General features: G+C 58.7%; 12 protein-coding genes across 12 annotated transcripts; 5 read left to right on the top strand and 7 right to left on the bottom strand.

Moving 5' to 3' along the window:
• Positions 1 to 212: 212 nt before the first annotated feature.
• On the bottom strand, positions 213 to 1905 carry D7B24_006727 (uncharacterized protein; the record flags this gene model as incomplete). The annotated part of the gene is made up of 2 exons (XM_028640851.1): positions 213 to 1746; positions 1808 to 1905. The coding sequence occupies 2 exons, from the start codon at positions 1903 to 1905 to the stop codon at positions 213 to 215; spliced, it is 1632 nt and encodes a 543-aa protein (XP_028498817.1).
• Positions 1906 to 2796: 891 nt separating this feature from the next.
• SEN2 (tRNA splicing endonuclease subunit sen2) lies at positions 2797 to 4464 on the top strand (the record flags this gene model as incomplete). Its single annotated transcript, XM_028640852.1, has 1 exon — positions 2797 to 4464. One exon carries the CDS (start codon positions 2797 to 2799, stop codon positions 4462 to 4464), a length of 1668 nt encoding a protein of 555 aa, XP_028498818.1.
• A 641-nt stretch (positions 4465 to 5105) lies between these two features.
• Positions 5106 to 5870, top strand: D7B24_006729 (uncharacterized protein; the record flags this gene model as incomplete). Its single annotated transcript, XM_028640853.1, has 1 exon — positions 5106 to 5870. One exon carries the CDS (start codon positions 5106 to 5108, stop codon positions 5868 to 5870), a length of 765 nt encoding a protein of 254 aa, XP_028498819.1.
• Positions 5871 to 6314: 444 nt separating this feature from the next.
• Positions 6315 to 7889, top strand: D7B24_006730 (uncharacterized protein; the record flags this gene model as incomplete). The annotated part of the gene is made up of 1 exon (XM_028640854.1): positions 6315 to 7889. The coding sequence occupies one exon, from the start codon at positions 6315 to 6317 to the stop codon at positions 7887 to 7889; it is 1575 nt and encodes a 524-aa protein (XP_028498820.1).
• Positions 7890 to 8214: 325 nt separating this feature from the next.
• Positions 8215 to 9565, bottom strand: SUGT1 (Suppressor of G2 allele of SKP1; the record flags this gene model as incomplete). Its single annotated transcript, XM_028640855.1, has 2 exons — positions 8215 to 8697; positions 8798 to 9565. 2 exons carry the CDS (start codon positions 9563 to 9565, stop codon positions 8215 to 8217), a joined length of 1251 nt encoding a protein of 416 aa, XP_028498821.1.
• Positions 9566 to 10049: 484 nt separating this feature from the next.
• Positions 10050 to 12447, bottom strand: D7B24_006732 (uncharacterized protein; the record flags this gene model as incomplete). The annotated part of the gene is made up of 2 exons (XM_028640856.1): positions 10050 to 12068; positions 12124 to 12447. 2 exons carry the CDS (start codon positions 12445 to 12447, stop codon positions 10050 to 10052), a joined length of 2343 nt encoding a protein of 780 aa, XP_028498822.1.
• A 650-nt stretch (positions 12448 to 13097) lies between these two features.
• On the bottom strand, positions 13098 to 14362 carry D7B24_006733 (uncharacterized protein; the record flags this gene model as incomplete). Its single annotated transcript, XM_028640857.1, has 4 exons — positions 13098 to 13613; positions 13813 to 13915; positions 14012 to 14236; positions 14313 to 14362. The coding sequence occupies 4 exons, from the start codon at positions 14360 to 14362 to the stop codon at positions 13098 to 13100; spliced, it is 894 nt and encodes a 297-aa protein (XP_028498823.1).
• Positions 14363 to 15013: 651 nt separating this feature from the next.
• Positions 15014 to 15720, top strand: D7B24_006734 (uncharacterized protein; the record flags this gene model as incomplete). The annotated part of the gene is made up of 2 exons (XM_028640858.1): positions 15014 to 15209; positions 15356 to 15720. 2 exons carry the CDS (start codon positions 15014 to 15016, stop codon positions 15718 to 15720), a joined length of 561 nt encoding a protein of 186 aa, XP_028498824.1.
• A 286-nt stretch (positions 15721 to 16006) lies between these two features.
• On the bottom strand, positions 16007 to 18647 carry D7B24_006735 (uncharacterized protein; the record flags this gene model as incomplete). The annotated part of the gene is made up of 3 exons (XM_028640859.1): positions 16007 to 16061; positions 16156 to 18313; positions 18416 to 18647. The coding sequence occupies 3 exons, from the start codon at positions 18645 to 18647 to the stop codon at positions 16007 to 16009; spliced, it is 2445 nt and encodes an 814-aa protein (XP_028498825.1).
• A 1063-nt stretch (positions 18648 to 19710) lies between these two features.
• D7B24_006736 (uncharacterized protein) lies at positions 19711 to 20496 on the bottom strand (the record flags this gene model as incomplete). The annotated part of the gene is made up of 1 exon (XM_028640860.1): positions 19711 to 20496. One exon carries the CDS (start codon positions 20494 to 20496, stop codon positions 19711 to 19713), a length of 786 nt encoding a protein of 261 aa, XP_028498826.1.
• A 555-nt stretch (positions 20497 to 21051) lies between these two features.
• Positions 21052 to 22503, bottom strand: D7B24_006737 (uncharacterized protein; the record flags this gene model as incomplete). Its single annotated transcript, XM_028640861.1, has 2 exons — positions 21052 to 21566; positions 21675 to 22503. 2 exons carry the CDS (start codon positions 22501 to 22503, stop codon positions 21052 to 21054), a joined length of 1344 nt encoding a protein of 447 aa, XP_028498827.1.
• A 294-nt stretch (positions 22504 to 22797) lies between these two features.
• Positions 22798 to 25477, top strand: D7B24_006738 (uncharacterized protein; the record flags this gene model as incomplete). The annotated part of the gene is made up of 5 exons (XM_028640862.1): positions 22798 to 22863; positions 22920 to 23059; positions 23114 to 23225; positions 23318 to 24648; positions 24703 to 25477. 5 exons carry the CDS (start codon positions 22798 to 22800, stop codon positions 25475 to 25477), a joined length of 2424 nt encoding a protein of 807 aa, XP_028498828.1.
• Positions 25478 to 25880: the final 403 nt, after the last annotated feature.

Genomic DNA, 25880 nt, shown 5'->3' on the forward strand with positions numbered 1-25880 from the left:
ACCATGTGTCATGTATGGTACATGTCAGCCACGGCACGCAGCGAGTTGGAGTATTCGTAAGGCATTTTCGATGCGGTGATCTGCGGCGATCCCGGATGTTACGTGATGCAATGTCAACACCAAGGCGCACTCGAATGACGCAAGTGCCCACGATGTGTGGACAAGAGATGGAATGACATCGAGCTTCTTCACACTGGTGTAGTCTTAAGAATCTAATCTAGTCTATTCTTGCTTCGAGAACGAGCATTGTCTGTCTGCGCATTCACGCCGGTGGACGAACCATGTGTGCTGGTGGATTCGTCTCCGACCTCTTCCACGCTCATGTCCATGCGCACATTGAAAGTCCGACCCCGCCACACCACGGTCGTCCCAAGCAGCACGGCCCAGGTCCAGATTGGCAAGGCGAGAAGCTCGCGCCCTATCCACGTGGGTAGCCACTCGTGGAACGGTCGGCGCGGCGTGCCGCCGGAACTGCCGGTGCCCCTCGCAAACCTGGGCGTGTTCTCGTCAACCTCAACCGTCTTTCCAGCATGCAGCTTGTTGTAGGCGAGCCAGTCTCCGATCATCCAGAGCGTAACCGATGCGAGCCATGCGACTCCCATGGCACTCCACGTCTGAGGGATGCCGAACGTCTGGTTGAACCAGGGAATGGTGGTGATAGCAAAGGAAGAGTAGGAGCAGCACAAAAGTGACTCGACACCAGGCTCCACGATGGTGGCGGCGATGACGGTCCACTTCCTCGCGCGAAGCCATCTGACTCGGCGTGCAATGTAGGCCTGCACCGACATGTCGGCCATGGGCTGAATCGCAATGTCTCCAAAGACAAGACCATGGTTGCGAAGTCCGGGCAGCTTTGATCGCCAGAGAAGATCACCGATGAGGTGGTCCTCACAGATGTAATCCGAGAAGTAGTCGATGCCGGTTGGGTGGCTCTTGTCGGTGGGCAGGTCGGGATTCCGCGTGGGGTCCGTAAGCATGTCGAGGTGGGACTTGCGGAACATGTTGGACTTGCCGACGACGCAGGGTGCGACGCCGACCGTATTGATGGCACTGTAGAATTTGGCGTGGGTGGTCGCCATGAACATTTCGTCCAAGCGACCGCCGCCGTACTGTTGGATTTGCGGGAGAAGAGACTGATCGCGCTTGACTTTTGCCGGATCAGAGGAAGTACCAGTTTCCGAGGAAGCAGATAGAAGGGCTTGCGACTCGGAAGTACGGTCCCAGAGCCCCATGATATCCACGACCAAGGGCAGCAGATGGACAAACTTGTAGGGCGTCGCGCGACTCCCGTCATGTTGCAGGCCCAGCAGCTTGTCCGCCATGCGCCCTGCCACACCCCGCCCAACCCAGATGTTGCAGTCGATTATCCAGACGAGGTCTCCCTTCGCCTCACGATAGCCCCGACTGATGTTCCGGATCTTGGGGTTTGGACCCAGATTATTGACGTGGCCGTCAGAACCATGGAGCAGAGGGTCTTCCTTCTCGACAAGAACTCGGGCGTCGAAGCCAGGGAAGTCTCGTACAAGCTGGACGAGGACAGCGTAGGCAGGGTCGGACTTGTCAGCGACGCACAGGTGGATGGTCAGTTTGTCGCGCGGGTAGTCGAGGCGAAATGTGGAGGCGATGCACTGGTAGAGTTCGGTTTCTAGGCCCTTGACAGGACGGATGATCGTGATGTGTGGCACATCTGCCGAGGGTAGGTTCGAGGAAACAGCTGGACGAGACCGGGAGGCGTACTTTGTGAAGCTATTCTCGTGTCAATGGGGATGAGGACAGGAAAGGCTTGGTGAACTGAGCTCTCACGTACATCCTCGTATTACCAATGCACTGGACCAGAAAGATGAAGACGCTCCATGTTCCCGCCAGGTACGCAGCTCCCTGAACGAGAAGCGAAAGGTCGAGCATGATGTTGCGCTGGATAAGATCTGGGGGGGCAAGGCGATCGATTTCAGGGAAACGCCATTCATGCAGTCGTTCAAGTCATTAGTCGTCAATATCTGCCACGTCACCGACTCTGGGGAGGGGCAACGCAACGGTTGCACATGGCGAGGAACAAAGGAGTAAGTAGCATCAGATACGATGCGAAACTCTCACGCGAAATGGACAGCCGATGGTGTTGGTGTGAGGACCTGCGAAATGGGTGCCCCACTTGGCGAGATGACAGACCGCCGGCCTGTCCTTCTGTCCAAGGTCAATAATGCTCATCGTACCTTAAGATACCTTACCTTACCTAGGTAGGTACCTAGTTACAGCAGAGATCGGCGAGCCGTGTTTTTCCGCCCTGGACCGACCCCGCTGGAAGCTCGACCCATTAGGGCACCTGTGATTTGCCAGCCTCGCTGTGGGGACCTAGAAAAGCCGACTCCAAAATCTGCGAAGACCTCGCCTTTTCCTTCCTGCCTCTTCCTTCTCCCATCAACCAGTACTTAGGCATCAGATATCGGGCTCGGTCCTCGAATGTCTGCACTAACTCATTGCCCATAACACCCATGGGGCCAGTTTCCCTCAATTGAGTAAGTCATGACGTTTTGTTTTCAGGGTTTTGAAGCCTGGCGGCACACGGTCTGGCGCGCGAAGTCGTGCGCCTCGGCCAGATCTTACGATGATGACACCTTTTTTTTATTGTGCTTAGAGTGTCCTTCATTGGCCTCGCTGAGGCAAAACAATATAGACTACAACGGTATCTGATGCATATGATCTGCTTGTCCACGGCTTACTTTTCCCGCAGCGACTTGGGAATCGCATCAAGGACCGCAAGCTAACGATCACAAAGAACAGAGATGAAGCGAGATAGCCATGGCTGAAGCTCAGTCCCCGGCACCTCAGCCTGCCGCCAATGGCGTCAAGTCCTCTACAGCGTCTCCTGCGCAAGTAGAACCGCGGCCCCAGCGGCCCAAGACGACCCCGTTGCATCAGATCTACGCCCTGCCGGCGCCGATCAGGACCTTTCCACTGCCCTCGTTCTACCCGAACAACCCCGTATCTCTCCTCCAGTTGGCCTGGGCGTGGGCGAGCCAGGTGCTTTCCCCGCCCCCAATTGAGCCCTCAGTAATATGGGAAGCCGTCTGGTCACCCGAATCGGGTTCCGTTCATGTCTACGATGATAAAACCATCCGAGCTTTGTGGGAACAGGGCTTTTATGGGAAAGGCAACCTCAGCCGAAGCGAGCCCAACTGGCTCAAGCGAGAAAAGGTCCGCCGCGGCCTCGTGCAGACGCACGTTAGCGAGGAATTGACCACGAGTAGAAGAGAGGAGCGTATCAAGATGAAGTGGGAAAGAGCGAGGGCAGAGCAAGACGCCATCCGCCAAGTCCGACTGGAAGAAGCTCGGCTCGCGATCGCACATAGCAGCTCTGCCGGCACTTTATCCGTGCCCCAGCCCGAAGTTCCAGCCGTGATTGCTGCCGTGCAGGCTCCGCCGACTGGGCCGCTGGAGCTCTTGTCGCTGCCCAACTCGTCTCTCGATGTTCCTCTTGCTGTTGAGCACCCCGTTCTTCCCGCAGAGGCCATTGCTGCAGCTGCAGACCTGATACCTGATGACAGTGAAAGCTCACTTGACACCCCGCCGCACCAACAGTCTGCAAACGGACACGCTGTGGACGGCTCGTCAATACCTACCACAGGAGAGGACCTCAACGGCCACGCGACGTCACCCGATGACAATGCGCCCGACGAGGGCAAGACGGTCAAACGTCGCAAGAGTGTGCGGTTCTCGCCCCGCGTCGAATCGGCTACGTTCGAGCACTCAGACCCTCCCAGTCCAAGCCATGCCTCGATATGTGACAAGACAACCAATGGATCACCGCACGGCGCGAAACGTGACGCGGTGTGGCCCAATGGTTCTCTACGACACAAAGCTGTTCCCGAGATGCCGGAGGCGACAGATGAGATCCTGAACAAGGAACACCTCCAGCTGACGGGCGAGGAAGCGCTCTTCCTGAGCTTCGGTCTCGGCACTCTCAAGGTCTTGGATCCCCAAACGAAGACGCCAATCGACACGTCCTCCCTATTGACGCTCTTCCGCCAAAACGCCGTCTTCCCGCCTCTGCCGCCGACAGCACTGCTACCCGACGACAGTTTCCTGCTCAACTACGCGGTATACCATCATTTCCGGTCGCTCGGTTGGGTCCCACGGCCGGGCATCAAATTTGGCATGGACTGGATGCTGTATGCCAAGGGCCCTGTCTTCGATCACGCTGAATTTGGCGTCATCATCTTGCCTTCTTATTCACACGCGTGGTGGAAGGACAACAAGCATGCAGTGCCACAAAAGACATGGCATTGGCTGCATGGCGTGGTGCGTGTCCTCGCCCACGTGCACAAGAGCCTTGTGCTGGTCTACGTCGACGTGCCGCCACCGCCGATTTTCGACAAGGCCTTCGAGCAGGGTCCGGCGGCGGCGCTCAAGTTGTACAAGATCCGGGAGGTCATGGTCAGGCGGTGGTCGAGCAATCGCAATAGATGATGCGGTGCAAGTTTGGGCGACTGAAAAACCACCATGTACTCCGTGGACGAACACCAATGTAAACCAGAGAGCCTTTTGGTATCGGCCAGGCGAACAAGGCAAATCAGGAAATGTCTGAATATTGTATCAACTTGAACCAAACAAGGCGCACTGTCACGATTTGCTGTGAACTCTCCCAGGGCTCTGTGAAAGACGGCGAAATAGGTATGCTTGTTTTTCCACAAGTACCCCACACCAACCCCGCGTTACGGTGGATCATCATGGGCATGTTCCGCTGGTCCGATTGAAGGAAGTCATCGCGAGCCGGACGCTCGAACAGGCAAAATCGCGTTGTTAGCTCCGGCAAGCAGCCACATTACCAGGTTCAGGGCGCTGCAGTAGCGGCCATCGGCCACTCGCCATTGACGGAGAAATTGATCCCATCCGCGATGCGAGCGTCCACGGCATTTGGGCGATCTCTATCGACAGTTTACCTCGACGATGGTTGCGCGCTCGTCAAGACAGGCGCGCATTACCCCGAGATGGCGAGGAAACGTATTTAAGCCAGCGGTCGCTGCAGTCATCGAGCAGCGATGCTCTCGTTGAACGGCAGTCCTTCTCGCATCGCTCATCAAACGGCCCAGACGCACCCCATCGTCATCATGAAGGCCTCCCTCTCCGCGGCAGCAGCCCTCCTGCCCGTTCTCGCGGCGGCGGCGCCCTCGTGCCCCAAAGTCTGCTCCACCAAGCCCGCGGCCTTCTTCCTCGCCGGCGACTCGACGACAGCGGTGCAGTCCGAGGGCGGCGGCGGCTGGGGCAACGGCTTCCTCTCCTTCCTCGTGGCGCCGGCGACGGGCGCCAACTACGGGCGCAACGGGCGCACGACGGTCGACTTTGTCTCGGGCGGCCACTGGGACCTCGTCACGACGGCGGTGCGCGAGCACGCGGCCGACTTTGACGTGTACGTCACGCTCCAGTTCGGGCACAACGACCAGAAGCCGGCCAAGAACATCACGCTCGACATGTACCAGGAGAACCTCGGCGCGCTGGCCGGCGAGATCAAGGCGCTCGGCGCGACGCCCATCCTCGTGACGCCGCTCTCGCGGCGGAACTTCAAGGGCGCCGTGACGGACGACAGCCTGAGGAACGAGAGGGTGAGGACCATGGCGGCGGCGGAGGAGACGAGGACGCAGTTCATCGACCTCTACAAGAACAGCAAGGCGCTCGTGGAGGCGGTGGGCGAGCAGCGGTCTCATGACGAGTGGAACCTCAAGGAGGGCGACAACACGCATCTCAATGACTGGGGCAGCGTCGTGTTTGGACGGCTCGTGGCGGACCTCATCTTGGAGAAGGAGGCGTGCTTGAAGAGCTGGATTGGAACGAACGAGACGTTGAGTGATTGGATCTGGGGCGAGATCCAGGAGTAAAAGGTGTTTGGGGAGACTCTAAGAGAATGAATGGAAGAGGCTCTATGAGAACGACTAGAAGAGACTCTATCGAAATGACCGGAACAGACTCTTCATGACAAATGACGGTATGCTGTAAAGAGGAAGAAGGGGTACGCATGCCACCGCATGATGGTGAGTGCGTGGGAGCATGTACTCAAGTAAGCATCGTTACATATAAACCATATAGATAGACTATGCCTCTATCAGGTCTAAGTCCAAGCTCTCGACGATCGATCTACCCCTCTGTGGAGCTCCGACCGTGGAGCTCTCCCGGCTTCCATCGCACATGTTCCTCGGCTTGTCGGTTGAGCTGGGGCTTCTTCGTCGTCGCCTTTTTCCTTTGCCCGTTTCTCATGATCTTCTGTTTCGCGGCCGTGCCATTTTGACCGTCTTTCTTGTACCTTTATTTCGAAGAAACACGCCATGTACGCACGTTCGCGAGCGCTGCGCGCCGTCCAAGGAGCTGCCGCGCGGCACACAGATGGCCTGATCACTCGAACACCACCGACCCCTCGATGCGTCAAATGTCCTGCCCCTGCAACGTCATTCCACACGAGCTCGCAATTCCGGCAAGGCGAGGCCACCGGCAGTGTCCCGAAAACGGCTACGTCTGCCTCGAGCCCGCCCCTCGTGCCCGCATCGTTGAAGCGACGCAAAGCGGCCGCTCGACAGTCAGCTGCTGCCGTTGTCTGCCGTGTTTCTGCGGCGGACGCAGCCCTGCTGACGATCGAAGGCCCGGATCTACCTCCGACCGAGGTGCCTGCTGGCTGGCTGCGCGACCGATGCCCACAAAGCACAAGCCCCTCGTCCGGCAACAAGAATTTTGCCACCGGCGAGATTCCCGTCGACATCGCGATCGAGTCCGTCCGACAGGACAGCGAGGGCCACTGGGAAATCACATGGCGCAACAATATCCCCCGCTTTGTTGCCGATGGCATCAACACCTCCGTCTTCACATCAGGGCAGCTCCGGGGGGCTCTACAGACCGAGTTCGCGTCGCGGCATCTGGCCGTGCTGCAGCACCACGCTGTCCCAACGGCGAGCACATGGAACCGCAGGACGCTGTACCCGCGCGAGGTCTCGTACGCAGACTGGATGGCCGGCGAGGGCCACTTTGCAGCCGCCGTCACCGAGCTCGCCGAGTCTGGTCTCGTCTTCATCACGGGCGTGCCCAAGGACCACGACTCGGTCAAGACGATGGCCCTGCAATTCGGGGGCCTGAAGGAGACCTTCTACGGCAACACGTGGGACGTCGTGTCGAAGCCGCGCGCCGAGAACGTCGCCTACACGAGCGAATACCTCGGCCTGCACTCCGACATGCTCTACCTCCACTCGCCGCCCAAGCTGCAGTTCCTCCACTGCCTCGAGAACAACGCCGTCGGCGGCGAGTCGCTCTTCAGCGACGCCATGCGCACGGCGGCCGAGATGATGGTCCACACGCCCGACCTGGCCGCGGCCCTCGCGGAGACCGACCTGGGCTGGCACTACGACAACGGCGGCTTCTTCTACGAGCAGGCGCGGCCCGTCTTCCAGGGCATGGGCCCGCTCGACGCCGGGACCCGCGAGGCGCTCGCCGGCGCGGCGTCGGCGCGGGACACCGCCGACGCCGCCCCGCGCCTGTACCGCGCGCTGCCCACCGACGTCTGGTGGTCGCCGCCCTTCCAGACGCCGCTGCGCGCGCCGACGACGCCCGCGGCGCGGACGCGCTTCGCCGCCTGGCACGCCGCCGCCTCGACCTTCCAGCACATGCTCGAGGAGGACGGCAACATGATCCGCCGCCGGCTGCGGGAGGGCGACTGCGTCGTCTTCGACAACCGTCGCGTCCTGCACGGCCGAACGGCGTTCGATCCCTCGTCGGGCGGCCGGCACCTGCGGGGCGCGTACGTCGGGATCGACGAGTGGAGGAGCACGATCAAGCGCGTGGAGCGGAACTACGCCGTGCCTGAGTTCCTGGAGGCCAGGAAGCAAGCTATTCGGGCCTGGTCGGAGAGCCAATAGATGTCGGGGCATGCGGGTGCTTGGGAGCTCAGCCCTGGTGCCAGTATACGTAGGGAGCCCTGCTGCATGATCTATTCCATCATGATAGGGCTAAGAAGTTGGCATGCAATACACAAGAGGAGGTCCACAAAGTCACAATGAGCTGGCACATACAATGAGCATGACGTCGTGATTTCGTGATGATCTAGGCAGGCGTATTCCTGTCTATACTGATGGGTGCCCTGTTCGAGCTTCGCATCAAAGCTTCATGTGTTGCAGCGGTTGATGCCCTCCTTTCTCCGGCCTTCTGGCTGCACCTGGCCTCCACTCTGGCATGTGCAGTACCCTACGCCTCCCACTTCTTGACATTGACGCCCTCGGGCGGCACCGTCTCGACCTTGCCCGTCTTGACATCTTCCCAGTTGGTGCTCAGCGAGGTGCCGTTGCTCTCGGTGAACGACTTCATCATGGCACGCTTCTGCTCGTCCGTCGCCCCCTTGTACAGCGTCTTGAAAAAGTCGTTGACGCTCTCCTTCTCCGTGTCGTCTTCGTCGGCCAGGACCTTGTCCCAGTTCTTGGCGCCCGTACGGGACGACGAAGGGGCCGCGGCCGCGGGCGCTGGCGCAGGAGCAGCAGCCACCTTGGCGGGTGCGGCAGCCGGCGCATCGGCCGCACGGCGGAGGGTGCCCCATTTGACGGGCTCGCGCTTCTTGAGACTGAGCTCGACCTTGTTGGGCGTGACGGTAAACTTGCACTGGGCGGGGTCGATCTGTCCGTAGAGGGGAATCTCATACCAGGGCTCGTGGCCGGGGATGTGGCTGAGGCGTACCTGTTTTTGCCATTGTCAGCAAGACTCGAAATGAATGCATCTGCCGCTGCTGTGATGATGTGTCAAAAAGAAAAAAAAAGAAAAAAGAAAGAAAACGTACCAGGTCCTCCGTGAACTCGGCGCGGAACGCATCCTTCGGCACGCCCTTGACAAACACCGTGACGGACACGCTGGCGCTGCTCTGGAAGAAGTCGGCCCGCACCTCCTTGGGCTTCTCCCGCTGCGCCGCCTCGGCCGCCTTCTTCTCGGCCACGGCCTCCCTGACGAGCTGGTCCTCCTCGGCGTCCTCCTGCTTGCGCTCGACGGGCACCAGCGCGACGGCGAGGCGGGCCTTGTCGTCGCCGTCGGGCACCCTCTCTAGCGCGGCGAGGACCTGGGCCCGCAGCGCCGCGGCCGTGTTCCAGATGGCGCCAAACTTCTTCTCCGTCATGGCCGCCTGGCCGCTCCTCGCCGTGACGTCCTTAATCTCGGCGAGGTGGGCTGCGCGGCTGGGCCGCCAGTCGGTGCCGGGGCTCGGCACAAGGTTCGCGGCGTCGCGCATCGAGATGCCCTCGGCGAGCTTCATCGACCAGAGGGCGCAGGCATCGGCGTCGGCGGGGCGGCCGAGGCGGAAGAGCGCGACGGCACGGCGGTACTGGGCATCGATCATGAGGGGGCGGGAGCCACGGGAGGCGGCCGAGAGGTAGGCGGCCTCGGCGTCGCGGAGGGCCAGCTCGTAGGAGGCCTGGGCGATGTGGCACCTGGAGCGGGCGAGCAGCCATGCCGGGGATGACGAGCCGGCGAGGGCTGTGTTGAGCTTGGGGAGGGCAGCGGCGTAGTCTTTCGCCTCGACGAGGGCGAGGCCTGCTTGGCCGGCGGTAGTCGACATTGTGGTGGAAGCTATTCTTTGGGGATACGTGTAAGAAGTTCGTCAGATTGGAAAGCAGTTTAGGCCACAGTGATGAACTGGGAGGCAAGCAGAATTGAGCTTGTCAAATATTGGTGGGTAGGTAGGTAGGTTGGAGGATTGGAAGGTCCAAAGTTGGAGACGGTTCTGGAAGCTATGGCGGGGCATCTTGATTCTGCCGTTTCGGCCCCCCGCGTCAGAGGGCCTCTGTGGCCTGGACCTCACGACGAATGTTGACCGCCTTTACACCTGGCAGTACCAAAGGAGCAGCTCCCTGTCAAGTCCAACGACAGGGGCCATTCCCAAGGGCCATCAATGTACACTTGGTATTCGTTCATACTCAGGTCCTGCTTATGTCTCTTTCCGTCATAATAGCAGTTCGGGTCATCTATGTACACTTGGTGTTAATTACTATTAAAGTCCTACTTATGTCTCTTTCCGTCGTGATATCGATTCATTCAAGTCCTCAGTCCTCCTCCTCCAGATGGATCACCTCATCTGGGTACTTCTTCGCAAACAAGCCCAGAGCCTTGATGGGGAAGGTGAACTTGTAGTTGGGATACGTGATCATGCAGCTCTTGTTGAAGACGCCTTCGATGGATTCGGCCAGCCACTCGCCGTTGGTCTGCTGCCGACTCATGATGAACCGGATAGCCCTCTTGATGGGCCCGACGTCTGGGTACTCTGCCTCCATCAAGGCCAGCGCGGCCCACGCCGTCTGGACGACGAGAGAACCACTGGGGTGCTCGACCCACTTCATCGTCTCGCAGGCCTTGTAGCTTTCCGACCAGCCGCCGTCAAATCGCTGTTTCCCCACGAGGAAATCGCAGCCCTTCCTCGAGGGTGCGCTGGTTTCGTATACGTCGCCCACGCCCGCCAGGCTTTCGAGCGCGAACATGGCGGCGTACGTGAAGCAGATGCCCCAGCTGCCATACCATCCGCCCTCGGCCGTCTGGTTCGACGTGATCCACTTGACGGCTCGGTCGCAGAAGACCTTGATCTCCTCGGCCCTGTACTCCGGCCAGTACTCCCTGAACAGGGACAGAGCCGTCAGGCACGCCGTCGTGCACTCGGGATAGTCGTACTCGACCATGATGTTGCCGAACACCTCGGCCGCGTTCAGGTACTCCATGTACTTCCCGCCCCGCCTGTTCTCGTAGGTACCCACACCGCCCGTGTCGTTCTGGAAGAGCAGGATGGCGTCGATGGCGTCGAAGATGCGCTGATCATCAAGCAGCTGTGGGTACCCCTCGCTCTTTTGCAGCATGATGACTGACTTGATACATTCCGAGACGCAGTCGCTGACAATGTAGCCCTGGTCCCGGTTGCTGAAGGGCCAACCGCCCTTGCGGTGCTGTCGGTAGCACTTCTCCTGGTCCTTGCAGTTTTCGCGGATTTGCTGTCGGTCGAGGAACCCGAGCGCCTTGTTGAGCATGGGCCGCCACCTCTCGTCCTTCTCAAGCCCCGCCGCCATGATGGCCTGGATTGTAAATGCCGTGTCCCAGGATTGCACGCCGTTGGTGCCATTGCACAGCATGCCCTCGGCATTCATCCAGAGAGCATCGTGGAGACGCTCCGTGTGTCGTCGAACAGAGTACGAACCGGGCCCATCGCGAATGTAGCACACAATCTCATTCATGGGATTGCTCACCGGCGCCAGACCTGCATAATCCGTGTTCGCATCCTCCATGTCAACCAGCTCGCTGACCCACGCTTCGGCCTTCTCCTTGATCGCGCTGGTCTTCAGATACGGCTCCCAAATATTGACGAGGAGCCAGTTGGCCGTGTTGAGAACCCAGGTCTTGGGGTGATAATTGTCTGTCGTCGCAATGTCGTTGCGGCGGGCCTTCCAGTTGATTGATGCGTGCTGCTGGACGAACAGTTCATTCTTCAGCTGCCGCGTCACGTCCGTCTCCTCACAGCTCCACCGCCTCGAGTAAATGTACGACATGGGCAAGTAAACCTGGCGGATATGGACCCACCACCTCCAAGGGGCGATCGGCACCCAGTCCGGGACCAACCATAACTCGGGGGGTACAGGGTTGACGAGGTCCCAGCTCGCGACGCCCAGCACGGCGAGCCACCACTTGGCCCAGTGTGGGCTGCTGGTGGCGCCTCCGAGTTGGTGGAGTCGAGCCCTGGCCTTGACCATGATGGGATCCTCAGCATCCACGCCCAGAAGCCTGAGTGCTGTGTAACTCAGGGTGCAGCCAAAGGCCGTGCTCTCTCCCTCGGTGTGCAGTCCCCATCCGCCGAGTTCCGGGTCGGCCCGCGCGAAGAGGTAATTCTTGATTTCTGTAGCGTGAAACGTCGAGATGGGCGTCTTGGTCACGTACCAGGTGATGACAATGCCCGGCAAGAGGAACATGGGACCACCGTATTCGCAACCCCATTCGCCGGGGTCGAGTTGCAACTTTTCGAAGAACGTCAAGCCGTTGGTGGCAGCATCGAGGGGGCTCTCGGGGGGAGGAAGATCGGGCAGGCCCTGGTGTAGCTGGTTAGCTGCCGGGATCAGAATCTTTGGAGGGGGGTGGACGTACGAGCGGCAGCCCGAGGAAGTACTTCTCTGCGTAGCTCTGAGGCCACTCCTTCAGGGCCTGGTTGTCCTCGACGTAGACCCAGCGATGGCGGCCATCTTCGTCATTCAGCCTCCATCGCGTGACATCGGTCTTCTCGAGAATCCTCGGCTTCTTGGGCCAGGGCTGCTCGGCGATGGCTTCAGCGACTCGCTTGCGTGAAAGCAGCGGCTTCTCTTCGTCATGGGTAGCTGATCCGTTCTTCAACGATCCGTTTTGATGGGAGCCATTCGCCGACCCGTTTCGATGGGAGCCATTCGTCGACCCGTTCTTCATAGATCCGTTCATGGTGCATCAACTGACGGGTAGTCGAGCTTTGGATGTCGAATTGGGCGCGGGGGCTGGCAGTTTGCAGTGCACCTCGCAAGATGTAGTAGGGTGGCACTCTCGGACTCTTCCTCCAGCCCGATGCACGCCGTCAAGGGGTCCCGCGGGATGCGAGTCGTGCGTGTACTGGGAGGGCCCGGGGTGGTAGCTGGCGTCACATGTTTAGTTGACCACTGTAGTCGTCACGTCGTTCGACAGTTCGTCCTTGGCGGCGGTGGTGGTTGGGTGGAGCGTTCCCAGCACAAATTTGCAAGTCCCACTGATTGGTCAATCGATCGGTGCCCCTGAGCCCCACATCTTTAATCTCTTGTTGCCTGTGGCTGCCTTGTACAGTGTGAACAGTGGGGTCCATTGCACGGTGTGTTCCTGCAGGGCCATCTTCACTGCCCACGATGCCGACGGCATGTCGTCCCCATCATGTCGTACTCGATATCAAGGCTTGCATGTCTTGCCTTACCGCGCAATCAAATCGACTCAGCTGTCGAAATTCGGCGGAGCAACTTCCCCTACAAGCGATGGACACGAGCACCGGCCCAACGGCTACACGTCGCATGCCGCCCAGCCAACCTGACCGATCGCTGACAACTCGCGCTGAGCAGGGTCGCCAGCCATCAGATGTCGATTTTGTTCAGAGTCCCAATGTATATCACAACAGCGCGGCAGCTGTGATTGCAAAGATCGATGGCATTCTCCGTGAAGTGCAAGACGACCTCTTCCGTGGCCGTGTTCTTTCCATCCCCTATCAGGCTCGACGTCCTGGCACCAGCCGAGCCAGCGCAGGTTTTCTTCGGTTCCCAGGGAGCACGCCGCGAGAAGCCAGTAAATTTGGTAAAAATGAACAAAAACATGAACTTGTCAATATGCCTTGGTCGCAGGTTGACTGACTGGGGTGTCGTCGACAAGCCCGGGTGATGAAGATCCTGAGTCTTTCGCATCGAGCATTGGTTGGCGGCATCATACTGACCAAACGGTGATTTTCTCCTGCTTGTTCTCGCGGGAGCCTTGGTAGGGGTTGACTCGATCTCAGAAACATATTTTACCAAGACGTTGAGCTCTTCGGCAGTCAGGCCAATGTGGATCAACTGGTAGACGACTTGGCCTTCACGCTGAACCTTGGCCGAGATGACCTGAATATCGTTGGTCTTGAACGGTGCTTCTACACTTGCGCGTAGCGCTCATTTGATTTAGGTTGCTGCCGGTAAGGGTCTTGCGTCAGGACCCGTCAAGATACACCTCCAGAATGGCACAGGGGTCGACATGTCCTCTGGTTCAACTGTATGGCGCACGCTTTTGAGCTTGAGCCAATCTATCGTAGTGCTGACTTACCAGGGTGTTCTCATCCCTTCGGTCAGAGACGTCGTCGGCATGAACTTTGCATCGACCAAATGGGTTCTCGTCATCGAAAAGGAAGCCGCTTTCCGACCTTTGGCTGTACAGCAATACTGGAGGAAGTCAGGGGCAGGTCATGGCGTGATTGTCACGGTAATCTGCACAGCCCGACCTTCAAAGGAGTTTTCCTGCTAACTTGAAGCCCAGGGCAAAGGCTACCCAGACCTCGTCACTAGATCGTTCCTTCACGCGATCCAGGCCATGAAGCCCGACATGCCGATATTTTGCCTCATCGATTTTGATCCAGACGGTCTGCGTATTATGCAATGTTACAAACACGGATCGCAGAGTCTCAGCCACGAAAGCCACGTTGTCCTGCCTCGATTGCAGTGGCTCGGCATTCGAAGCACCGATCTCATGCCTGATAGACAACGAGGTGCAGTTGGCGACAGAGAGGGCGCGCCACGAGAATTACCAGCTGAGCCCGCTGCGGTCACGCCATTGTCGTTGCGGGATCGGCGCTGTGCGAGGAAACTTCTCGCTTCATTCGGCGAAGACAATGCAGACATTGATGACTTGGAGTACAGACGCGAGCTGCAGATTATGCTCGTCCTCGGCGTAAAGGGTGAGATCCAAGCTGTGGATGACGTGGGCGACCTGACGAGATGGCTCGACCGTAGCCTACTGTGTGCGCTCGCTGGCCTCCAATTGTGAAGGGGAAACTTGGTCGCGACCTTTCCGGGAACGCAATGGCTGATAGTCGGCGATTCAGGGGTTCAGGGGGTCAGGGGTGGTGGCTGGGAGCACTTGGCCAGAGTCCTCGCTGAGGTGTCCGTGATGATAGACTCTCGACTTGGTGTCAACTCAGGGAGAGTACGGTGGATATGATTACCAGTAATGAATGTACTCTCCATTCACATCACTCAACTAAAGGTCCAAAGCAAACTTTCATCGTCACTAATGTACACATGGTAGGACAGCCTCGGTAAGAGGAACGGTGAACCGAATGTTACCCCGCCACTACCCCGCCTTCACCGAGCTCACCGGAAACCACTTCACCCCTCCGCACGGACCACATAAATTTTCGAAGCCTCACTCCCCAAACTCATCGCCCATCAGCTGCTGCTGCCCGTCGCTGCCCTCCCGCGCCAGTCACCCCTCCACCACTCTCCTCCTCCACCAACCCCGGCACACAAAGATGGCGCCCAACCTCACAGAAGACGAGGTCGACGACCTCATCTATTTCGCCCGCGCCGGCGAGCAGGCCGACCTCGCCGAGGCCCTGGCCACCCTCTCAGCCCGCGAATCAGTCGCCCCCGCCGCCATCCTCACGGCGGCGCGCGACGAGAGCAAGGCGACATGTCTGCACATGGCGGCCGGCAACGGAAACCTAGGTCAGTGGACCCGCACCCCCGTTCATCAGGAAATACGTCTCTGCGCCTTCATTGTGAAAATGGGAGAAACGGTTGCAAAAGGGGGAAACGAATGTCTTGGATGTGATGTCATGCCATGAGACGTCAATACTGACGCGAAAACGTAGAGGTCGTGTCGGCGATCCTGGCCCACTTTGCAGAGCTGCCCGCCGAAGAGCGCAAGGCGGCTCTCGACCAGGCCAACGAGTTTGCCAACACGGCGCTTCACTGGGCGTGTCTACGCGGACACCTGTCCGTCGTCAAGGCGCTGCTCGAGGCGGGCGCCAGCCCGGCCCTGGCCAACGACAAGGATGAGATCCCGCTCGACTGCGCGCTGTTCGCCGAGAAGCAGGATGTTGTGGATCACTTCATGGGCCTCTCGAGGGCGTTGGAGGGCGACAATGGTGAGGGAGGTTTGAGTTCGGGCGTTGGCAGCGTCGAGGTCGAGGTCGAAGAGACAAAAGCGGAGCCGGAGGCAGGGAAGAGCTCATAGAGTGATTCTCGAGGGGAAGAAAATCGCATTAGACAGGAAGGAAGGATATATCTGCTCTAGAGTGTTCCGCCAGCCCAATACAGTAAAAACGTCAAAAGACCACAGTCGTCTCCCGTCATAAAAAGCCTCCGTGACCCTTTCAAACGAGCCTGGAAAAGAAACCTGGCCTGCCAAAAAATCCGGAATCGAACATGTAACCCGCTCTAGGTGTATAGTGTGTCGTGAGAGGAACCTCGTGTATCTATCCGTCATGTCCCGGCCCCAGCCATCAGTTCTCTACAAGTCTTCAGTCGCTCAGCCGCCTCATGGAGCAGCTCAGCATGCGCATCCTCAAAGCTCGCCTGCAATAATCGTAGCAAGTCAGGCAACCCATCACCCAACCCCCTTGCCGTCTCCTCTGTGAGCTCAGAGAGGTTCGCGATGCGGGTCAAATACGTAGCGGTGCTCAAATATGGTCCTGAATATGGCGGCGGTGCCTGCCCGCCGTTCAACGCCCGCACAAGTGACCATATACCCAACGCCGCGTAGTAAAGTGACCACGGGCGGTGGGGGTCTGCCTCGTTGCGGCACGAATACCAGGCGTCTTGGAGCGGAGGGTACCCCGACCCCCGGCGGGAACCTCCCACCAGAACACGATGAAGCAGCTTGAACGCGTGCAGCACGGCATGTCTCGTGCTCGCCTTGCTCGACCAGATTCTCATACGCGCAACAGCGTTGCTGTAATCGCGCGTCGAAATCTTACGGTTGACCAGGCGCTTTGCGCCTGCAAAGACCTGGCAGGTCACGATATCGACTTGAAGAGCAATGTGGGCGAAATGGTAGAGCACAGATGGTGACTGGACTGGCCCATTCGCGCTACCATGGCTCTCCCCAAGATTGGTTTCGGACAGGCCAATATCGGCATCGTAGCTCTCTTTCCAAATATCGAAAGCTTTCAGGATCGTCCTTCGCCATGTGTCGTGCTCAGATGTGCGCGTGGGGCGATCGAGCCACTTGATCTGGCTGTCGCGATGAGAGAGATGCCAGCCAACGCTGAGAAGGCCGCACATGATGATCATGCGACCAAACGAATGTGTCTTCACCGGGTTGCAGTGAAGCGCAGACTTGAGCCCCTCGAGGAAAGAGATCTGTTTGATGCCATACATACGCCACGTGCTGTCAACGCTCCGGAAGCTGTCGGGGTTCGGCGCCGCCCAAAGGCTGTCATCGCAAGGTAGAGGAAGGCGGATCTCATCGGGCGCCATGTCGGCGAGATGGCCAAACATGGTGGCATGGATGATATCCATCATGAAGGCTCCAAAAACAACACGATGCATGGACTGCGTCTCAGCCCAGCGCACCCACCATGTTCGCGAGTCTGACGAGCCGTCATTTTCACCCGACGGTGGCGCTTCCTCAGGCGGTGACTCACTGCCCGCTTTGCCGATGAGGGGGCTGCCCCGGCGCAAGAGAGTCAGGGTCGCGGAGTGGTAGATATGCGCCCGCTCATGGAACTTGCGGAAAGAGAACAGCGTCTCATAGTATTCGAGCAGCAGAAGTGCCTGCGCCACCCACAGAGCCACAGGCGGATTGGCGTCTTCGGCAGTCACGATTTCCCAGCGAACGCTCGATATGATAACGTCCGCGAAACCCCCGTACTCGACGTATGTGCTCGTCGTGTCGCGAGCCCTCAGAGATGCAGCGCCGAGTGCAAGCATGACCATGACGAGGAAAATGGGGCATCGGTTGCATGAGAAAGTCGGCTGATGTACAATGGGCAGCCGCGGGGACACATCGACCCAGTACGTGTGCAGACAATGTCGCATCATGTCGAGACTGAGGCCGGGGACGTCACCGCCGCTCTCTTGTACGATTCGGGTGATTGAGGCCTCGTACTTGGGCTGTTTACTGCGGAATAGCCGGAACCAAGACAGAATCTCTTCTCGACGGTGCTCCGTGAGAAGGTCGTCATTTTCTTGGCGCGGCGGCGTGGGATCTGGCTGCGAGCGGCTTGTCAGTGACTCGTAGTCGTAATTGATGTTGTTGTTGAACGTCGACTCCAAGCCGCCTTCGAGAAACGGCATGTTGGCAACAGCGTTCAGCTCGTTCCAGCCAGCCTGAGCGTCAAAAAGCCACATGGCGAAGTTCTCGGATAGATGTCCATCCGCTTGAAAGCCGTTGTCGAAGGGCAACATGGTTGATGATTCGGCGGCCATGGTTACCGCCTCCCTTCCATAATATGCCGCCTTCGACCCCATGTTCACGTCCAAGCCGTGCATGGAAGGTTGCGGCGGAGGCCAGCTCGAAGGCTGAACCAGTCGTGGGGCCGGCTCCGAGTCGGGCGTCAGTAAGATGGCGGCATCGTGAGGTCCACTCGGGGTATGTGACGGGAACTGCGTTCGCGGGGCAGACCCGGCAGTGGATGGTATGTTTGCTGCTGGTGCGCTCGAAGTGGCCGCAAGTTCAGGATGTGATGACTTGAAGCTGAAGGTTCTGTTCCGGGGTATATAGGAGGATGTGAAGTGACGTTTCTTATGTCGAGCGAGGAGATCGGCGCGGACAAACTTTTGGTCACAGCCAGGTTCTTCGCAACGGAAGATTTCCTTGGGCGCATCTGCAAGTCAATGTCAGTCAAGCGGGCTCGGTCAATCGAGACGGCGGCGCAACAGAGGCGTGAAGGTCACAGTCGTTTCCAAGCCGGGTGGGGACGCCTCACGATTCAACTGATGCCGGTGGAGATGCTCAGCTCGAGAGTATAATTTGTCGCAACCGGGAAAGCTGCAGCTGAATTTCTTTACGGCGCCTTTGCGACTGGCGCGTCGGTAGCTGGAGGTGGTGGACTCTTTGGACGACTCGGGAGGATTTGGTGATCCCTCGTCTGTTGGTGAGGGTCCTGGGTGGCCGTGAGCGGAGGGCGCGCCGCCCGACTGGGGTTGGTGGGTCGCCATGACCAGCGCCCTAGTCGCGCATTTCGAATGTCGTCGCGATGATGGATATGAAAGTTGCCGCGAATCTCGAAGCGATAGGGCTGCTGCGGGGAGCCGAAGAGGGAGAGACGATCCAGGGCGAGGTCGAGATCGAGGTTGGGGGTCAGGCAATAGGCGGGAGAATAGGCGAGGTAAAGTTGCGGCAGTGGAGGGAAAGATGAGGAAAGAATGGCGAGCACAGCTCGCGCCGTCGGTCCTGTCACAGGCGAGAGCGACCGACAAGTCAGGGCAAGCACGGGTGGGAACGCGGGGTCCCGCATAGAGAGCGAGGCAGGTTGGGGGGGGCAAGGGTGGGCGGCCGAGGGGTGCCTGCCTCACAGGTCGAAGCGCCCTGGGCAAGTGCCACCAGGGCCCAGTAGTAAGTAGTCAGTTCCCCTGTCAGTCCTTCCTCCCTCCCCCAAAATGTCCCCCAATCCACCCCCCGATCCTTCCACTGACCCCACGCCCACAACGCCTTACAGAGGCCCGCTCACTCCATTGGCCCTGCTAAATGCAGGCGGGACCAGTTCCCCCATGTCCGGGCCGTTTTCCTTATCTCCACTCGGCGGGCGTTGCCTCGACCGGGGTGGGGGGTTACACTGGCCAGAAAGGTGCCTTACCTACCCAAGCACCACCCTACAGCACAGGGAGCTTGGTTCACCTATTGCCCCCTTGACAGATCTCGAGTCATCATCCCACGTGCCAGCCGTGCCGGCCCATCACGACATTCCCGGCAACAGCATCGCCAGTCATAGTTGGACCTGTCATGGGTGGGTGGCCGCCGCGCCCTCCAACACATCAAACCCCAGACACCGATGGCGCTCGTGCCTTGTCCTATGTCGGCATCCGGAGCGAAAGGCCGAGTGGTTTTCCTTGGCTGATTTGGGTCTCTGGACTTAATCAACCAGCCGACTAGGCCAACTAGCAATCACAGATCGACAACGGACGTTGCATTCGGGACGAGCCCGGCCCATGCCTCGTGGTTATCTATCGAGACCGATGCTGGCAGATGGCTCGAGGCGCTTGAGGTCTATCGCATGGCAGCTCAGGCGTCTGGTTCTCTTTTGCCTCGCTTCGACGATCTACCCTTGATCTTGTTCATCTCGCCAACGACCTTGAGTCCCGTTCCACCCAACAACCGACTGGCCGCCACCGCCTCCCGCTCGATCCTCTTCCAGTCGCCGGTGTAATTCTTCGCTAACGGCCCGACGAGCGCCAGCAACACCGAGGCTAGCGAGCAGTCCGCGCCATGCCCCGGTCCAGTCCAGATTTCCCCGTCGTTGGCCCGCGCCGCGAACCCCTCCTCCCCGGCCAGCACGCTGTTGATGACATCTGGCACGGCCTGGAACTCGAGCACCCTGACCAGATCGACAACCACGAACTGCTTCGGGATTGTGAGGCCAATTTTCTGCAGCCCCAGGGCCAATTGCTTCGGCCGCGCAGTACACAGACAGAGCGTGGCGTATCTTTCGCTCAACTCGGCGAGGATCGCTTTAATCTTGTCCCTCATCAGAGCCGCTGGCTGCTCGTATGTGGAGCTCTTGCCGTAGTGGTAGTCTCGCGGCGGAGCATCCGTCACGTTGCCGATGAAGGTGAAATCGCGTTCCGACTCGCACCATCCTGAGGCGTGGCGCGTCTTCGAAACGCCTCTTTTCAAAAGTGAGACTCTGAGCATCGGATAGCCAGTGTAGCTCATGGGCGGGGCCGAGTAATCGAACAGAAGAATGCCGACATGTTTGCGGTCCCAGCACGTGGCTAGCTTGTCATTCTCGTCAGAGCGATCTCGCAGCCTGCTTAATTCAGTCGGTGTGAGGAGCTGTGGGCGCCGCATTGTGACGTTGGCCTTCAATGATTTGGTATGTGCTAATTGAGTTTGTGCCTGGAGGGTCCCCGAGGAGCTTTCAGTGCCAACCCTTGCCATCTTTAAATATGTGACATGTCTCCAGGAAGCCTTCAAGGGGCTACCGTTATGAGTCGAGGAAGCCTCGCCAGCTGCCTCGTGTAGAGTACAGCCCCTTTTTGGGATACGGGCGGACTTTCATCAGCTCTACAGTAACGCCCCTTATCAGCCTGCGGTGCCGGGTGACTCACCTTGCCGCATCGATCTCCTGCGTAAGAAGTGGGATGCATCAGAGGACATCGTCATTCTCGTCTCATTGGGGTAAATGCATTCCATGCTCGATTAAATTCTGGTTGCGAATAGTTTAATTTTTTAACCCCGCCCTGCACACATCGCGTCAAGAGCCCAATACTGGCCCACCTATCTCTCACGTCTACCATCCCTCTTTTGTGTTGGAAAGAGTGCGACAAGCTAATGCTTCCAACAAGAATTTTTGATTGCGGCTTGCAAAGCCAGACCTCGAGCCGTGATGCGACTACTTGCCACCTAAAGATGAGCCTTCTGCACTGGTGGTTGGGTCTCCTGAAGGCCCTCCTTCTGTGTCTTGAGCACCCATTCCTCGACCACGTGGGCCAGACCTTCGACCTCTTCTTTCGTGTTGGCAGCATGTAGACAGACCCGCACCCTCTCGCTGCCTTTCGGCACTGTAGGTGCGACAATAGGACGGATGACGTAGCCTCGTTCTTGACAGTACAACGCCAAACTGCGCGGATGCGAGGTCAACAACGGGATAATGGGCGACGAGGGCAACCCCGCATCAATGCGCACCAGCGGTCGCGGGGCCGCGCCGTAGCGTGCGCAAATTGACACAAAGAGGCCGTGCGTGTACCCGATCAATTCTCTCAATCGCCGCCTCAACTCGTCGGCCATCTCTGTGGCTACGAAGTCGTACGTGACCCTGATGCCCGCCAGGCTCGCCGGCGACATGGCCGTCGTGTAGATCAAGGTACGCGCGTAATTGATCAGGTACTCCCTGACAACCGGCGCGCAGAGGAGGATGGCTGCAAGCGCGTGCATTCGTTAGCGTCAGGGGTCCCACCCCCCTCCCCAGAGGCTCGGCACTCGGCTTTCTGGGTCAGAACTAAGAAAGGAAGAGAGAGAGCACTTACCCCCTGAAGCCCCCATAGCCTTGCCGAAGGTGTGCAGGCGCGCAAAGACATCGCGCTCGAGCCCGAGCTCGCACACCAGGCCGCGGCCTTGCAGGCCGAAGAGGCCTGTCGAATGCGCCTCATCAACGATGAGCCGACCATTGCCGCGGGGCAGGTGCTGCTTGATGCAGTCGACGATTTCCCGCAGCGGCGCAACGTCGCCGTCCATGCTGTAGACGGCCTCGACAGAGACGAAGACGTTCCGGGTCCCGGCCCTGACCTCTCGACCGTTCGCGCCCTGGGTCAATGCTGCGAGGATCTCACTGAGGCTTTGTCGTGCTGGCGGGGTATGGCCCAGAGTGTGGGGCGCCGCTGGGGAGACGGTGTTGTGCTTGAACGGCAGTCGTTGGGCGGCGCGGCTCATCCTCATGCCGTCGTGGGCGCTGGCGTGCACGAGCTCATCGTAGACCACGACATCTCCTGGCTGAGGGACGCAACTGAACAAGCCCACGTTGGCGTCGAAGCCCGAGTTGAAAAGCAGACCGGCAGGAGCATGGTGGAATGCGGCAACGTCGCGTTCCAGCGCTTCGGCATAGTTCGAATTGCCGTCGAGGAGCCTGGAGCCGCTGGATCCCAGGATGGACGTTCGAGAATTCGACGCGATCAGCTGTTCAAGGTGTGCTATGTAGGCTTTTTGAACCTCTGGCACGGCAGAGAGCGAGAGATAGGAGTTGGAGGAGAAGTCGACGCTCGTCGAGGGGAAGGAGGTCAGCCGGCGTAGTTGTGATTTTGACTTCCTTTCCTCCAGCCGCTGCCTCAGAGCTCTTTCCAAGCTTGAGGACGAGGACATGTTGACGGTGCACCCCGCGGCGGAAGATGTGACTCAACAAAAAAAAAAAAAGAAGCTGAACACGGGAGGTTTTCCGTTTTGCGTCGCGCCCATATATTCGCATGCTGGTCTGGGCCTGGGCGTCGCACATGTTGAGGGAATTGCTGAGGTAAGGCGAAGTGGCTTGCCGTCGGTCGGTTTAGCGGCTACAGAAGGTTTGACCCCCCTGTACATGTTCATCACCTTCCCTAAGCCGTTCGCACAGCCTCGCCCATCAGGCACGTTCTTAAGGGCCTCGATGCCCTTCAACACATCATGGAGCTAAGCAACATCTTGACACGTCCCCGCTCCCCCATTGACGCCTCTACCTTTGGCCTCAAGGTCTGGTGATGGCACCCTTATCTGGCCTGTTGTGGCGGCACCTTCGCGTGCACCAGGTGTACGGCGCCAACACGGACGTGGGCAAGACCATCTTCACAACGATCCTCTGCAATGCCGCGACCAAGTTCTACAACCATGAACGCACCTCCTACCTGAAGCCTGTGTCCACGGGTCCGGCCAGTGAGGCAGACAGTTCGTGTATGTTTCATCTGTCGATCCGCCATTTTGTTCTAATCTAACTGGTCTGCAGAAGTACCCAGCACCAGGTCCGGCGAGACGGGCCACCTCAGCCTGACCACGCTCGCAGACACATCGAGCGTTTCGCTCCCTCCGTCGCTGCAGAGACACTCGTGCAGTACGATGTACCGTGCAGCCCGCATACTGCAGCCAGGTTGTCCGGCCGGGTACCACTTCCGTTGCGGCTTTATCCAAACTTGGTCTGACTGGTTGGCAGGACATTCCCTCAGATGACGCTCTCCGGCGGTCCATCCATGATCACGCCCTCAGAAACGCCGCCTTCGGTCCTGGATGGCTGTTTCTTGAGACGGCCGGAGGTGTGCATTCACCCGGTCCGACGGGAACCCCGCAAGCCAATCTCTATGCGCCTCTTCGACTACCTACTGTCCTCGTCGGCGACTCCAAGCTTGGAGGCATCTCACAGACCATTGCCGCGTATGAGTCCCTGAAATTACGTGGTCTGGACGTTGAGGCAGTGTTGCTCTTTCAGGATGCGACGTACGAGAACCATCTGTACCTCAAGGACTACTTCCAAGAACATGCAGGCATTCCTGTCGAGACGGTCACCGCCCCGCCGGAACGGCACGAGGATCCTCAGTACGACCATGGCGCTCTGTTAGCGTACTACGAGCGCGAGAGCTCTAGCGAAACTGCCCACGCCGTCCTCAAGGACCTGGATCATCGGGGCAAGAACCGCATTGCGCGCCTCGAGAACATGCCTCAGAGTGCGAGCAAGAATATCTGGTACCCTTTCACCCAGCAAAAGCTACTCACGCCTGACCGCATCTCCGTCATCGATTCGGCCAATGGCGACTTTTTCCAGGTCTTGACCCCCGCCGCTGCTCCCTCCCCCGCAAACGAGAGTGGATTGCTACAACCGGCTTTCGATGGCTCTGCCTCCTGGTGGACCCAAGGTCTCGGTCACGGAAACCCGCGCCTCACACTGGCCGCTGCCTATGCTGCCGGTCGCTACGGCCACGTCATGTTCGCCGAGGCGATCCATGAGCCTGCCCTTGCTCTCGCTGAGAAGCTGCTCCATGGCATGGGCAACTCACGGCTGACGCGAGTGTTCTACACCGACAACGGGAGCACCGGCTGCGAGGTCGCCGTCAAGATGGCTCTTCGCGCTGCCAGGCTGCGCTATGGCTGGGCCGCCTCTGAGAAGATGGAAATTCTCGGCCTCAAAGGCAGCTATCACGGTGATACCATCGGCACCATGGATTGCTCAGAGCCGAGCGTCTTCAACGAAAAGGTAGAATGGTACAAGGGTAAGGGCTTCTGGTTTGACCATCCCAGTGTCTGGTGCCGCGATGGCAAGTGGGTCGTCGACACGCCTGAGGCGCTACAGGAGGACCTCGGTGATGGAGCAAAGTTTGAATCTCTCAGCGATGTGTTCGATCTCGGCAACAGGGCTCAGACGAAGGTATATGAGTCGTACAAGAACTATTTCCGGTCCGTGTTAGAACGACTCCAGAAACAGGGCGGACGCAAGTTCGGCGCCTTGATGCTGGAGCCTGTCGTTCTTGGCGCTGGCGGCATGATCCTGGTGTAAGTTGCGCTCCCACACACACACCAACCTTCATTTGCTGACCGACTGAGCAGGGACCCTCTCTATCAGAAAGCGCTCGTCGACGTCGTGCGTTCTTCGCCTGAACTCTTCGGCAACGCCACCACGCCCAGCACCACCGAGCACGACTGGCAGGGCCTCCCCGTCATCTTTGACGAGGTCTTTACCGGCCTCTACCGCCTTGGCCGTTTCAGCTCATCATCTCTGCTCGCCACCTCCGCCGACATTTCTGTTCACGCCAAGCTTCTCACTGGTGGGCTTTTGCCTCTCTCTACGACACTGGCTTCGGAGGCCATCTTCAACGCCTTTACGAGCGACGACAAGAGCGACGCGCTGCTTCATGGGCATAGCTACACGGCTCACGCGGTCGGCTGCCAGGTCGCCGTGGAGTCTTTAGACCAGTTGCAGCGCATGGACGAGAATGGCGCGTGGGACTGGGCCAAGAAGAACTCGAGTGGAAAGGCGCTGGGTGCCGCTCCCAGTCCGGGCGCCTCGGGCACTACCTGGTCCATGTGGTCGAACGAGTTCATCGACAGCCTCTCGAGACAGTCCGACAAGGTCGCGGGCGCTTGGGCTTTGGGCAGTGTTCTTACGATCAGCATGCGGAGTGATGACGGGGTCGGATACACGAGCAAGGCTGCTGCTAGGCTTCAGGCTGGCCTTCGCGACGGCAAAGGGGCGTGGGATATTCACACCCGTGTTTTGGGGAATGTTCTGTATATCATGACGGGCCAGACAACGCAAGAGGGCACCGTTCGAGAGATGGAGAGTCTGGTCCAAAGGGCTTTGGAGTCGCTCCGTAGTTCTTAGTGGACATTTATATGGAAAGTCAAAGCAGCTCCATGACCATCTTTCCAAAGAATCTCGAATCATTCCACCAAATGAGTGACTGAAGACCTTGCCTGCTCGGACCAGTCGCTGCCCGTATTACAGAAAGATACTCAGAGGCACGAACTAAGAGTGACAACACACGCGTCATCCTATTGTCCAAGCGTTTGACAAGGTCAGGTGCCTATCCCCATTTCCACTGCCAGCATGGAATGCCCGTGCTGGATGAATGATAGTGGTGAAAGTATATTTTCAGTCACCCATGAACGCAAAAGCAGCCAAATTGAAACGTAGTGTATAGCATCTCCGTTGACCAAGCGTTGCCATGTCGTGCTTAGTATGACGGCATCGAAATTGAGCTTTCTCATACGATATGGCATCTCCC

This window comes from Verticillium nonalfalfae, assembly GCF_003724135.2.
Source record: "Verticillium nonalfalfae strain VnAa140/NRRL 66861 chromosome Unknown scaffold_5, whole genome shotgun sequence".
In the NCBI taxonomy this organism is placed as follows: domain Eukaryota; kingdom Fungi; phylum Ascomycota; class Sordariomycetes; order Glomerellales; family Plectosphaerellaceae; genus Verticillium; species Verticillium nonalfalfae.